Source organism: Clupea harengus, chromosome 13, assembly GCF_900700415.2.
Source record: "Clupea harengus chromosome 13, Ch_v2.0.2, whole genome shotgun sequence".
Taxonomy (NCBI): Eukaryota; Metazoa; Chordata; class Actinopteri; order Clupeiformes; family Clupeidae; genus Clupea; species Clupea harengus.
This window is the reverse complement of record NC_045164.1, coordinates 1969323-1985000: the sequence shown is the minus strand read 5'-3', so window position 1 is coordinate 1985000 and position 15678 is coordinate 1969323. Positions and strand designations below refer to the sequence as shown.

Here is a 15678-nt window from a genome sequence, read left to right as displayed (position 1 = left end):
ACACACACACACACACACAAACATGCACCACCCTCAGGTGAAACGGTGTGCGTGCCACTGACATGACTTTGGTGTGCTGAAAGACACAGAGCAAAGGCACTGAGAGACTTCATACTTCATGAGGACATGAGTATGACAGTGACAGCCTTAACACTATCCCTCAGGCCATCTCTATGAAGAAAGGAGCCTGCCTCTCTCCCTCACACACAGACACATGTGCACAGACACACACACACACACACACACACACACACACGTGCACGCACAAACAGCAACTTGTGGGAACAAGAGCTTTAGTGAGTGCCTGCCCGGAGTCTTTAAATGCAGTCCAGGGACTCCAGCTCCCCTAAGACAGAGGCATGTGCATGAATGTGTACCCTAACAAACTTACTCAAGTGCACACAGGGGGCAAGAGAGTGCCAGATATTACCCTGCTGCCACACGTTCCTTTTCACAACCATAGTCCTCCACTACCTCTCATTTCTGCAGATCTGCTCAACCCTGTCCTGTTGGCAATGCATTTAAAAATGTATACATGTTCCTTCTACTGATAGTTGGAAGGCATGTTAACAAACAGACAGATTTTGGGTTTCTACAGCAGGGAGTCATAACCATTCAACCGTCTCAACTGTGGCAGACAGTATTGTACTGTGTCCATAAATGCCTCTGTAAGTATTTTAACAAATGGTGGATATTGACAAAGCACCTGAAGATGTGTTTTATCCATGTTATAGTATTCTGCTGGTTGTTAATGTCAAAGTGTCTGTGCCTATTATCACAGTTTTGTATTGTATGTGTATTTGTGTGTGGTTGTGTGAATTTATGTTTTGATGAGTGTGGGAGTGTCGGGGGCGTGTCTGTGTATGTGTGTGAAAGCTTCAGCGGCTCCGAGCTGCGGGGGAGGAGTGAAGCTTTACGAGCCTGAGGCAGGTCTGTAATAATCTCCCTCTCTCTCCCACCGAGAGTTCTGAGTCAGCGGCAGCCTCGACAGCCCGTCACCCCGCTTACCACTACCTGGGAGTGGGTGAGCCTCCCTTACCCTCCACTCCGCTCCACTCAATTCCCACCGTTCCTCTCCTCTCTGAACCTGCCCTGCGTCTGTCTGTCTGTGCAGGGAAGGGTGGGGCACCACAGTGTGTGTGTGTGTGTGTGTGTGTGTGTGTGTGTGTGTGTGTGTCCAGAGGTATTTCAAGGAGTGCACCTTGAAGTAAACAATCCCTGGAGAACATTTGATTTCTCTGCTGTCAACAGACTCTGATATTCCAAATATGACTTCAAAACAGCCAAAAATAGCTTGACTGTGACGGTGCACATACGTGACCGCCACGGCAGCATTGAGCTGCCTTCATTAAGGAGCAGGGTGCTAGTGTTTCTTTTATGTGTGTGTTGGATGTTCAATGTTTGTATCCATGTGCAGTTTATATGTGTCGCTTGTGTTTATATATTATGGCTGCTTTATTATGTGTCGGCTATGCCGTCACCAAGCCCTAGTACTTTGTGTACGTTTTTCCCAGCTGTATGGGACTGTTTGTTTAAGTGTTTAAGTGTTTTAAATGTTTAAGTATGGCTGCTGTGAGCCACAGGTGTGGGTGCCTGCCTGACACACCTGCAATCAATAATTGGAATGAGCCAATTGCAGGTAAGTGTCAAGGCTACTTAAACCTGCCTTTTTCTTTTGTTCAGGAGAGCCACTGTTTAATAAGACGTAAGTCTTGGAGCTCTCACATGGACTAGCTAATATGGTCCTTTTTACTTATTTAGTCGACTAATTATTGCTCATTTGATTGTGGCTATGATGCCTAGTTATTTGTCTTTTTGAAAAGTTTCATTTATATTTATTTATTATTGTCATTGATTTTATTTGCCTTATGGGCCTTATTTGAGGAAATAAAAACCTCATCTTAACCATCTATAACCTCCTGAGTCCTTCTTCGAGTTTTACATCTTGCTCAAGACGCAAAGCTATCCCGACCTTTAACACTGACTATTATTTGGTATATCTAGGCCATAGTCAGAATCTTTCTGTTTGGACTCGGCCTATGGGTGTGGAAAGCTACCTAGTCTGAACTAGTCCTGTTTTCCTCTTGTATTGCTCTCGCCCCCTCGGTAAAAGCTTCACACACATTCCCTGGATTGTTTGTGTGAATCAGAGCGCTGCAGTCGGATCCGTGTCATTTCTGCGCAACCGTCTCCCTACCAAAAGTGGCGCACACACACACACACACAAACACAAACATAGCCTTTGGATATTTATTGGAATGTCTAAAATGTATTCATACCTCAAGCACTCCCCATTAAAGCATAATTTCATGCGAGTTGTGTCGCTCGTAAAAAAAAGGCTTCAATGATTAGCATCTTTACTTCCTGGCGGCAATAATAAACGTACCCCTTTTTCTCCCCTGATCTTAGATGCCGATATCTTTCAAATCAAATGTCTATTTGTATTTTCTATAGTGTTTATTTAGCATTACTTAGACATGCAGCCCAGAGTGTACAATTAGAGACCTCTGTAACTGTAAATTATTTCTTGTATACACACAAATATTATCAACCAGACCCATGACTAACTAAAGAGACTACTTAAAACATTAACAGCATATTTAATTTATAAACCCAAACATCTAGTTTAAGCACCCATATCAGACCCATAGTTGGGTGGGTATACATGCCATGGTTTGCAGAAAGGAAATGTACTCATGGTATGGGGGGTGGCCCGGAAATGATCATTTATATTTACAATATATATCACTTTTTTTACACACAAATACTACTCACATGAAGATAGCAGTTCTGCATTAACAGTATCCTTAAGAGCTGATGGCATGGGGTGTGGGATGGGGGACTGTACCTTTAATACAGAGGGGGTTGGCGGGAGTCATCTCCTTCATGTACTTGGCCTGCGGGCCCTTCTGCTGCTGCCACCGTGACTCCAGGAACTGCTTGACCCGCTGGTCCACCGCTTCTCTTATCAGAGCGCTCACCTCCTGCAGAGCCAACAACAGCAACACCAAAGAAACCGCTGCTTAGTCACACACACTCACACTCACACACACACACACACACACTCACACTCACAGACACAGACACAGACACAGACACAGACACAGACACAGACACAGACACACACTCAGACACAGACACAGACACACACACACACACAGGGACCAGCCCAGCACAACACAAGCAGCCAACACTCAGAGCAAACACTCCACTCCACTTCACTGGCTGGCCCCTGATAACCCACAGGCAGCATCCCATCGCCTAGCGCAGGTGTTGAGAGCTCACAGTGACTGGGCAGAAGGGACTGTGTGTGATCTAGCAAGGATTGGTATATATATTCTTAAGAGGGGGGATGTGTGACATGCAACCTGACTATAGTCATGCAAGTCGTTGAACTTGGGAACAGAGTGACATGGTGAGGGAGGTACACTGGGGGTGAATGGGCACAGATGTATGCTGTGCTGCAGACATGGACACACACACACACACACTCACACACACATGTACACACACACACACACCATACCAGCACACACACACCATACCAGCGCACACACACCATACCAGCGCACACTTGCAAACATACACGCACATACACGCGCACACACCTACGCGACATACCAGCACACACACGCATAGACATTAAGGCACACACTTGCAAACATGCACACACATACACATACCATACGAGCACACACTTGCATTGACATATAGGCATACACTTGCAAAAATGCACGCACACACACACATATTCAGGCAAACACACACAGGAGATGACAAAAGGAAGCTAAGGTGGTGTCTGAGTGTGTGTGTGTGTGTGTGTGCACCAAGGGTTGTCTGGCATTTAAAAAAGTTGCACCCTCAAGACCTAATGTTAGGTTGGGATGGGATAGGGTGTGTGTGCGAGAGTATCAGTGTGTCTGTGTGTGTGTGTGTGTGTGTGTGTGTGTGTTGGGGTGATTTGGGAGTGAAAGCCTGTCTCCTGGGAACAATGAAAATGGATCTCTTCTTTTTCTGTCTCCTTTGCAGCCTCCAGCTCCAGCCTTTTGATGTGTCAGATCACACAGGCTTAGACATACAAACACACACACACACACACACACACACACACACACACACACACACACACACACACTAAGCAAACACACACCCATTCCCATACCTCCTTGAGTTCCTGGGAGGACCAGCTGGTGTCTTCTTGGACGCCCAGAGGCAGGGCATGGAGATCCACCAGCACAGCAAAGTTCCCACACTGCCACACAAAGATCGAGGGCCTGTCAGAGTGGAGCATGGCTCATTCACACAGCAAAGACAACCGCTGACCGGGAATGACTGACAGCCAGACAGACTACCCCAACCCCCTGCCACACACACACACACACACACACACACACTGTCCACCTCCCTCACCTCATCCCACTCACTCATTCACTGACTCACACACACACACACACACACACACCCTTTGTCCTCCCCTTCACCTCATCTTACTCACACCCATACTCACCCTCAAGGCCTCTAGACCGCCTGCGTCTAACACACCCGCATCCTCAGCGGTCTCACTCCTCCTTCACCTTGCTCACATACACAGTGAAATCTGGAGTCGTTTCGTTTCGATATCCAGGGAGATTCAACTGATGATGGTTTGAACCGACCCCATGAACAATGTGCTCAGTGATGCTAGTGGCCTAAACGGCTGCTATAATTCAGTTCTAATTAGCACAACAGTGGGCCAGTGAGACATGTTCGATCACATGGGTCAGGGTCATGACAGTCTGTCTCCCCAGACTATGCATTTAGTGATGGTGCCTCCTATTCTGCAGGCAGCCAACTACATACTGATGGAGCCGAGCTTTCTCTCTCTCTCTGCCAGGATTCCTAAGTCATGCGTCACCACGTCAATGACAATAAGTCACATTGGAGTGCCAAGGCTAGAGTCGTCGCGGCTGTTTAAGAGTCTGTTACATCTCTACCCCCACCTCCATCCCTCCCGCTCTCTTTCTCTCGCTCGCTTGTTCGTTCCTCGTCACTCATTCCCCCGCCCCTCCCAAGCTTGATTATGTTTTACACTTGAGCGCAAAAGAGTAGCCTGTCACAGAGAAGCAATCCATTTCTGTCTCTACCCGTAGACCACCCGCAACGTGACACAACCAAAGGCAACAACGAAACCCACTGCCTCCCTCCATCCCCCCCTCTCTCTGCTCACCTACAGCTTGCCCTGAACACCCCCCTCCCCCTCAACAATGTGTCTTACTTAGTCATCGTTCTTACTATATTCAGGCCACAGATAAAGATGCACAGAAATTCCACAGGTGAGAAAGACATGAGGCACAGACACAGACAACTGCATATTTCAGCCTACAAATTAACAGTTGACATCATCAGGACATAAACCCACTGCCTCCATCCCTTCCGGCCCTCCCCAGAAAACAACACCAACTCCAACGCCACGACAGCTGAGCAACAGCAGCAGGGGCTAGTGGCCGAGGCAGAGAGCAGCTCTATCGGAAGCCCTAACAGAGAGAGAGATGATGGGCGATGAGAGAGCGAGTCTGCAGAAGGTACTGGAAGAGAGAGTGGCCAGGAAGAGAGGGGACTGAGATAGCACTGATAAGTGGCCACCCTCAACTCCAGCAGGAGACACGTGGAGATGGAACAAGTGATGAGCGAGATAAGGTGCAAGGGGGAAAGAATAGCACAAAGTGTGATAAACAGAGGTGGCGGAGATAAGGCTTACAAAACACACACACACACACACACACACACACACTAATATCCCGGTGTGACACACACACACACACACACACACACACACACTAGTATCCCAGTGTGACACAGACTCACAAATATCCCAGTGTGACACACTTAGAAACACACACACATACACAGGCTAATATCTCGGTATGAGAAGTCACACACAGTACTATCCCTGCAGAATCTCATCTGAGACAGTGTGTGTGTGTGTGATTGACTGAGTAAGTGAGTGAGTGAGTGAGTGAGTGTACCCTTGAAACAGGCTGAGGCGCCCCGGGTCGGCTCGGTGTGTGAGTAATGCTCAGAATGGAGAAGGCCAGCTGTGGGGATGACGTGAGAAAGTGAATTAGAAGGGTGTGTAGGGAAAGGCCCATTGTTCTGTCTCTCACTCTCTGGCAGCGCTGCGCTCCTCTTCTTCTCTTTCTCTTCCTCCTCCTCCTCCAACGCCCCGCTCGCTCTCTCTCTCTCCCTCTTTCTCCTCTAGTCAGCCACTCTGTCTCCTTCCCTCCCTCCCTCCCTCTCTCTCTCACTCACTCATGTCTCTCATAAGCTGTGATTTAGGGCTCTCTGCACTCTGAGATGTCTAGAGTAAGTGGGTAAATAAAACTAAAAGGGGGGCGGGGCGGGGGGGAATACTTTGCTCATTTGGCTCCCAAACCTCTGAAATCATCTTCAGTCAAACAGGATTACGCCGCGCTGTGAGTACAGAGACAGACGGCCACGGCCGAATGACACCACCAAATGGCTTTGTTTTCTCCTTTCTTGTTTTTCTTTTTTCCCCTCCGTCCCTCCTCTTCTTTTATTTTTTTTGTTGAAAGCATTTTTTTTCCTCTCTAATTGCTTCTTTGTGAACAAGAATGTGAGTCGTGACGGGAACAGGAGAAAAGAGGAAGAAAAGTGGAGGGCGCCCCCTTGTGACTCATGCATGTAAAGTCATACAATCATCATACATATCAGGAGTGTTGGCTTCCTGTCTCCAGGTTCCTCCTACAAAAATAGGTTCCCTGTTCATTTGTTTGATGTTAGACGGCGCTAGAATTTCTGTTTCTGCATAACAACAATCAAAACACAGAGGAATGGTGAAAATCTGATGAACAGCTCAGCCATTTCTGACTAACAATATTACAAATGGTCAATGTTGAGCACAGCAGCACTGAAATAGTTAATATTTTGGTGACTATGACAAAAAGCCAAGAACAGAGACTCTCTTATGTATGAACACACACATGTGTAGGTGTGTGTGTGTGTGTGTGTGTGTGTGTGTGTGTGTGTGCTTATAAGAGGACATCCCATCCTACAGACACACATCTTTGCATTGCATTCCCCGCTTTGCTCTTTGTGCGGTGGCAATCAACAACTGACCACTGGTTTCGGCTGACTGCTTCTGACAATTACCGTGTCGTGGGAAAGCGGTGCATGGCCTGGATGGGCTCTGTCAATCACTTGTCTAAAAGGACCTTAGCGGCTGCAGAAGCCCCACGCTGCCTGCCCTCCCGCCCGCCCGCTTGGATGGGGGGCCAGCTGACTGGCTGGTTGACTGGCTAGAGTTTCCTTACTATCAAGTTCTTCTCTTTCTCTTTCTAGCTCTCTCTCTCTAGCTCTCTCTCTCTCTGCGTCTCCTGTTTGAAATCTGAAATATGCCATTACAGCTGAGGGGAAGAATGTTCCCAGCGCTGAACTAAGTGTGTTCGCTCAATACATTTTTTTCTTCCACTCTCCCTTGCTCTCCAGTGAAGGTCAGTGAAATTGAGCTCCAAAGCCCTGTCCACTCAACTACAGGGACAACAGCTCCAAAGCCCTGTCCACTCAACTACAGGGACAACAGCTCCAAAGCCCTGTCCACTCAACTACAGGGAAGCCAGGGGTACTGCCAACTAAAAGGTTAAGAGGAGAGGAATGTGCACACAGCACACACACACACACACACACAAAGAGAAGATGAACATGTTCGTGTCTTGGTTTTGGTATTTACAAATCTCTTGGCACTCACACGCAGAGCATGATTGTTTTATTCCCTTCAATTTGTGTTTGGCACAGTGCCACACCACAAGGAACTGTATAGCCCCCCCCCCCCCTGGTTTCATGATAACACTGACAGACATGTAGCATAAAATGCAAACCGATATATGTCCCCTGCTTGCTAAAGAAGAGCAGAAGTCCCACTCAAAAGGTCTGTTTATACATATAAGTTGAGCTTCAAGTGGTCTCACATGTTGTAGCAGGCAAGAGGCTGTTGGAGAGAAGAGAGGGCTGATGTCAGGTCAAGAAGGAAAACCATGCAGTCTGCCCCTTGAGATGCTTCTACACCGCTTCAGACGTCTGGCTAGTAACTCACAGTACACACATACGGCCCTTTAGACATCTGGCAAAACATGTACACGATAATGGAGTATTCTCTTATAAGGAAGTATTGCAAAGCGTTGCGCAACGGTCAGTCCAGTGACTGCAAATGACCAATGTGCTACAGTTTGTAAAGCTTCCTGGCAGCGTGGAAGAACTGGGAGAGTTGATGTCATATGTCATGAGCTAATGACTCAATCTGACTCAATCTGAGTGACTAGAAAACTACATAGAAAAAGGAAGTCACACTGGGAGGTGAATGCCTCATGACCGGCGTAATGACCTCTCCTGCTTTCCTGGAGTAAAGAACGGCATAAGATTTGACACATCCTCCCCTAATGGCAAGCTGTATGTAAGTCATAATGACCGTGCATTAACAACGTTGAGTCTCAAGGCCCATGTTCCTGGAGCAAGCCTTTCACCAACCATGTTCTCTCCTATTCTTGTATGTGGTCCTACTCTAGAGATTGGCTTTTGGGGTTATGTGGAGTGTGCTAGTGCAAGCCAAAAAGAACAGCTAGAAAGCACAGCCATTCAACACCGATCCCGTTATCCAACTGTGCTTTGTGTGTTGTTACTGCATGAATTGGGTGATTCTCCAAGTACACAAAGTGATTCAACCCTCATTCTTCAGTATCACACCAAACACTTACATCTTATCCACATGACCTGCCAAAAAAAAAAAAAAAAATCAAGAAAAATACCCTACACAACGCACATCCGCAGCAACAATACCAGGTAACTAAATGACAACCACCTCTGCAACTCACTCTATTTTTCTGCCTGTATTTGTAATTAAGCAAATAAACAGCACGGCGGTGGGCTTGGAATAGGCTTGACTCCTTTCTCTTCTTGGCCGCGCAGACAGCAGCTCTGCTCTGCATCACCCGCAGTTCCCAAGACACTCATTACCTTCTCTTATCTCTCTCCCTCGCTCTCTCTCAGCCTGAATCTCGCTCCTTCTCTCCTTCGCTGTCCAGCCCCTCCTCTTGAGTCTGTTTGTCTAACTCTGTCTCCCACACCAGACTCAAATATTCAAATACTCTCTCTCTTTCTTTCTTTCCTTCCAAAACTGTTCAATAAGCCCCACTCCCTTCTCCTACCCCCCCCCCCCCCCCCCAAAAAAAACTCAACCCCAACACCTCCTTCCCCCATCCTTCCTACCAATGTCTGTGTTCGTTTTTTTGAGGGGGTAGGTTAAAGTGCGGTCCTCCGGCACCCTTGCTGCCCCCTTTGCCATCTCAATCACTCCCCTCTGAGAACCAGACGTCCGTCTCCTCCCCTCTCGCACTCAGCCACGGGGGCTAACACTAACCAGCCACAGATGTTTACACAGGCAGGCGTGGGTGAGGTGGAGGGCCAGTAGATGAAGTTTCTCTCTCAATAAAGCTACACCAAACGCCCACTCCAAGCACCACCACATCACACCATAGCAACACCTTCATGGCCTCTCTCTGCACTTCTCTGAAGCTCCATAACTGATGGTGGAGGGTAAATAGGGGTGAGACTTTCATTACTTTCATCACTCTATGCCACGTGCAGACAGGTTGTAGGTTGGGGTCTTTGAATGGGGTGAATCACCTGACCATCGCTCCTGCCAATTATTGTTTTAATCCTCAAAAGCCAGAGGACTCAACCCACAAGTGGCATTCACAGAACAGCTGGATGAGCAGAACAGCCAGGAATCCTGCTCGCCAACTCTTGGCAAACCGTACTGAGCCATGGGCGTCATGCGGGCAAATGGTGACCGTGAGAGAGAGCGAGCGCCGGGGAAGAGGCGGACAGCATACTTGAACTCTGCCTCATTAGGAGGTGCTAATGCCGCAGGTCAGCAGCGCGGGTCCCCGGAGAGCCGAGGTTTCCGACGCAGCCTCTCATCATATCTGCTGGCCTTCTTCACAGAGGCATCTGATCGCCTTCGCCACCCAGCGTGGTTCATGTCATTTCCTTACGACATATGCACATTAAAGTCATAAGCATGACTCTGTACGAGTTTCCAAAAATGACAAAACATTTCCTCACTTTGGTCATAAGAGGATACGTGGAAGACCACCGCAGTGTGTGGTCTGAGATGTGGAGAAAGGGGGTAGAAATGGTATTTTGTGGTGGGGGTGTGGGGTGTGGATATGTGTGTGTGTGTGTGTGTGTATGTATGTGTGTGTGTGTGAGAGAGAGAGAGAGAGTGTGGAGGGGGCTGATTGATTCTTGAGTGAGAATAACCTAGGCAAGAGAACAGAGCAAAAACATCTGTCACGGAGCCGTGCACTTAAAATTCTTACATAAAAACAAGGAGCTCCAGACTCCTATCAGCTCCTATGCCAGATGGATAGAAAGGAGAGAGAAAAAGAGAGAGAAAGAGAGAGAAGGAGAGACAGAGAGAGAGACAGAGAAAGGTTGGATAGTGTTTAATATGAAGCAGATTGCTGCTCCACTCATGTCAGCTACGCAATGTCTTCAGAGACGACACACATGACTGGAGCCGATGGAACAGGGACGAGGGTGGGGTGATCAGTGTATGCATATGCGTGTGTGTGTGTGTGTGTGTACAAGAGGGCACTGACAAATGACATACAGAACCCAGCCCACCACTGCTTTCACCAAAATGAGACAACTCTATGGAACGCAGACACACAAAGACAATCAAGCACAATGTTTTTGTCTCATTAAAAAACAAAAGTTTGAGGAAAGAAAATCTGTTCTGAGATACTCTTCTGCTGTCAGGCCCACCATGCTCGCTAAATGACCAAAGGGGGATTACGCTATGTCTAAATCTCCTCCCTTTAATTAGAGTAATGCACCTTGAGTGAGAGTGCTTCATTGGGAATACAGAAAGAAAGCTTGTTCCAACAAAGTTCATACCCTCACTGGGTTGGACTGGTCTGAGGAGGGGGAAAATAAGTTATATCGTATTTTTTTATATATTTATGTATTTATATATGGTAATTTGTAGAGGAACAGTAAGGAGTGAGCTTTGCTTTCTGATGTGTTAGTTTGGATTTTTCTCCACAAACTTGGGAAGGGAGCTTCAATGAGAAAGTCCCACAAGTCAAAGTCTGGCCTCTAGCCTCTGGGACACCCTTGGCATTAGCATGGATGTCTAGAATCCTGGGTCAAAGCCTTCAATAGATGAAACATCAACAGAGAGGGAGACCTGGGGCTTTCCCAAAACTTAATGCAAACATCTGATGCACATTATGCCTGACATTCATTTCACTGGACTTCGGGTGAAGAGTTAAAGCCAGTTCCAGTCCCAAAGACAGTAAGTAAGGAGGGAGGGAGGGAGGAGGCAGTTTGATTTGGTTCTGAAAACATTATACCGCTGAGTACCTATTTTAACAAGTATGCTTCAAGCTACGGAAGCGAGGGAGTTTTCTTTCAAATAACTTGTCTTTCAATTATGTCAAAGACACAACGAGCCAATCTGTTACGTGGGAAAGTGAAACTCTTTACGGTCGACTGTAGCCTGCAACTCAAGCCTATGAGTGACCTGCAATACTGAGATGAGTAGACACCTCCCCCTTGAGGCCAAAAATATCTATAGGCTTTTAAAATGAATTTCCTCTTATGCTATTATCATAACGTCTTTCCCATACCTTTATGACAAACTTGTTAGACATTCTGAGGAGATGGCGTGTCTTGTGCAAGGTACCTGTGGGATATTAAACAGAAACCTGGAGTCAACGAAAAGTTACACGACATTTGGCGATTGCAGTGACATCCCTTTCGGCAGTTAAAAAGTTCCGGATAATTTTAGCTGAGGTTACATTTCTCTTAATTGGGGCATATGTTGACCATACAAAGAACCAACAAAATGTAGCCGATTATACCACAAACAAACCCCCACGTTATCGATACTGTTGCCAAAGACACTCCAGCTAGGATTTGCAGCGTTGCGAGTAGCTTTATGTCTGTTATTTACTATCACATATTATATATGACTGTTGTATTAAAGATCACGAGGCTATAACAAATAACGTCTGGGGGAAACTATTTAAACTAGTTGATATCTGCCACAAAGATAGCAACTCAAGCCTCAAAACACACAAGACTGCGACTGCTGATTAACATGCTAACATTAGCTCAAATGGCTAATTGACACAACCCTGAACAATGGCACATTAACTGATAACATTAACTATTTATTGTCAAAAGGTTTCTAACATGACTAGTTGTCTTTAAGTTAATCATATAACACTGTAAAAGACGGCTAAGCAGTAAGTGCAAGAACGACATACCACTGAGACATTACCCGCCTCTTGAAGGTTTGATTTCTGAGAAGGTGGAGCAATGCGATTACGTCATGTCCGGGTGAATACGTTTTTTTTAAGTGCACAAATAGATGTGAATTCAGAACTATACCAATCCTTATGTTTCTGACTAAACCTCACTTCTTTATGTTCAGTAAGCTACCAAGACAAACTATATGTTATGTGGTGGTATTGATATACAAAGGTAAACATGAGTTTGTTTGCATCAAGCTTCATTGAATACCTTTCATTGTACAGACACTGTGACTGCAGCCAAAAGGATTCGGGTGTATCCTAACCAGAAACCCTGGATGACAAGCAAGGTCAAGACCCTACTCCAGGAGCGGAACTCCGCCTTCAGGTCAGGTGACAAGAACCTTTACAGTACTGCTAGAGCCAACCTGAAGAGAGGCATCAAAGATGCCAAAAAGGCTTATAAGGAAAAAATCGAAGACCATCTCACTAATAATAATCCAAGGAGAGTGTGGCAGGGAATTCAAAACATCACCAACTACAAGAACAGCAACACCAGCACTGTCCACGCTGATGCCTCACTGGCAGAGGAACTTAATCATTTCTTTGCCCGTTTTGAGGTCAACAGGCCCACCACAATTGCACTGACTCCACCAACCCCCAGCAGCCACACTCTCACCCTACAAGAACACGAGGTGAGATGTGTGCTCAAATCAGTGAGTACAAGAAAAGCTGCTGGCCCCGACGGAGTATCTGGAAAGGTACTCAATTCCTGTGCCAACCAACTCGCTGGGGTCTTCACTAAGATCTTTAACCTTTCTCTCACTCTAGCCACCATCCCACCCTGCCTAAAATCAGCTATCATCATCCCCGTCCCTAAGAAACCAGCCATCAACAGCTTGAATGATTATAGACCGATTGCACTTACACCTGTAATCATGAAGTGCTTTGAGAAACTGGTTTCACGGCACATCAAATCAACCCTTCCCCCCACATTTGACTCGCATCAGTTTGCTTACAGAGCAAACAGGTCCACGGAAGATGCCATCGACGTAGCCCTCCACACCGCACTGAGCCACCTGGAACTCCGTGGAACCTATATAAGAATGCTCTTCATTGACTACAGCTCAGCTTTTAACACTATCATCCCTGACATACTAGTCAGCAAACTAACTGCACTAGGCCTCTCCCCCTCCATCTGCACCTGGATAAAGGACTTCCTCTCAAACCGCCCACAAACTGTAAAACTCGGTCCCCACCTTTCCTCCACCATCACTCTAAGCACTGGCTCTCCACAAGGCTGTGTGCTGAGCCCACTACTGTACTCCTTGTACACCCATGACTGTACTCCAACCCATCCCACCAACACCATCATTAAATTTGCTGACGACACCACCGTGATCGGGCTCATATCAGAAGATGACGAATCAGCGTACAGGGATGAAGTACAGAAACTGACAGTGTGGTGCTCAGACAACAATCTGTCACTGAACACCACAAAAACGAAAGAATTAATTCTGGACTACAGAAGGCAAAGTGCAGTTCCGGCCCCACTCTACATCAACGGGGACTGTGTGGAGAAGGTCCACACCTTCAAATTCCTAGGAGCCAATTTATCAGATGACCTCTCATGGTCTGTCAACACCTCAGAGACAGTAAAAAAGGCACAGCAGCGACTACACTTCCTGAGAGTACTCAGGAAAAACAACCTGGAGTGTAAACTGATGGTGGCCTTCTACCGCACCACTATCGAAAGTGTACTAACCTACTGCATCTCGGCGTGGTACTCCGGTTGCACCGCAGCAGACAAGAGAGCCCTCCAAAGGGTCATCAACACAGCACAAAAAATCACTGGCTGCTCACTGCCCTCCCTGGAATCCATTGCCCGCTCCCGCTACCTTAGCAGGGCCAATAACATCTTAAAAGACTCCTCTCACCCAGGCCACCACCTGTTTACTCTCCTGCCCTCAGGCAGACGGTACAGATCCTTTAGAGCAAGGACCACGCGTCTTAAGAACAGTTTTTTCCCGACAGCCATCAGAACTCTAAATACCGACATGCACTAAACACTAAGCACTTTATTGACTACAAGTCACATACCATCTCAGTCACCTTACACATGTGCATAAACAAAGCTGTATTAATTGATGTATTTATTGAAGTACTTTAGTCTATGCCACCGCACTTTGTTCTACTCTTAATGTATATATATATTTTGGGGGGGCTGTTCCTACTGTTTTTGGATAGTTGTAGTATTGTTATGTTATATGTTGTTGTTGTGTTATATGTTGTCCCTCGTCACACCAACATGCACAGGAGAAGCACTCAAAATTTCGTTGTATGAATACAATGACAATAAAGGCTTTTCTATTCTATTCTATTCTATTTCTTTACAGTTTTTTTCGATCATTTTCACACTTGCCTCAATACCATGTAAGTGCTGTTGGCTAACAAGTAGCTGACCCGGGTTCAATTCCTGGGCAATGCAAGATGTTATTGTGAGTCAATTTGGATAGACATGATTGTTGTAGCTGCCTTTGTGGGTCACTTTGTCTCATTGATGGCTTATGACTTTCATATTATGCAGCAGTAATAATGGGAAAATGTCTTCAGCAACACCTACATCTATATTTTTCCTTCATGTACATTTCAACGCAAATGCTGTACTGCACCACTGTTGTATAGTATAGTTAATAACAAGGCTGCAAACAAACAAAACAAAGCAAAGAAAACTGAATACATTTTCAGCAAAAATTATAGAATAATCTGTTTTATTTCAAGTGGATAATTTCATTTATCTGTCAAAATACAGCATCTTTCCTTCTACAGTGATCTACATTTTGTCTGGTTTTTAACTGAAAGTTAACTGTTTTGAATAGAGTATCTAAATATCTGCAAAAAATGCTGTAGTTGCACAGCGTTTTACTGTAGGTGAACATTGACTGAGACAGGTATCCATGAATTTCAGAAGAAGTGGTCATTGACTGCATTTTGGATCTAAGCAATGTAAAGTATCCACAGTTTATCTCACATAGTCTACTGATATACTGGATGTGTTAAGTGTTTTGAGAAAGTGTACATGGTATTGGACCAAGTGTGAGAATGATTGGAAAAAACTGTAAGAATAAGAGTAATATTCTTTACAACAAAGAAATGTGGTTGAAAACTTGGGTAGTTCAGGAATAACCCCAACACAGGCAAGCAAGGCAAGGGTCTATTGTAGTAAAACACATTCCACCGGAAATTGACTTTGACAACATAACTTTTATCATATGTGAAAATAATGTAGAGATTAAGATGTCATAAGTGACAACCCCCTTCTTCTGTAATCCTTCAACAACAAAAATGTACAAAACACCAATGA

General features: G+C 45.9%; 1 protein-coding gene across 4 annotated transcripts in view; it reads right to left on the bottom strand.

The window, feature by feature from the left end:
- The window catches only part of LOC105902250 (SLX4 interacting protein), a 38863-nt gene extending 26461 nt beyond the window's left edge, over nucleotides 1-12402 (bottom strand). For 3 of the 4 annotated variants that reach the window (XM_012829799.2, XM_031578606.1, XM_031578607.1), the window contains exons 1-4: nucleotides 12330-12402; nucleotides 11688-11743; nucleotides 4163-4252; nucleotides 2849-2984 (exon numbers count right to left, since the gene is read on the bottom strand). In XM_012829799.2, coding sequence (XP_012685253.2) covers nucleotides 2849-2984; nucleotides 4163-4252; nucleotides 11688-11711 — 250 coding nt within the window. In that variant the 5' untranslated portion in view covers nucleotides 11712-11743; nucleotides 12330-12402. Of the gene's footprint in view, nucleotides 1-2848; nucleotides 2985-4162; nucleotides 4253-4507; nucleotides 5688-11687; nucleotides 11744-12329 lie in introns of those variants that run through there. The other variant, XM_042709657.1, reaches the window with a different exon arrangement.
- Between the last annotated feature and the right edge of the window lie 3276 nt (nucleotides 12403-15678).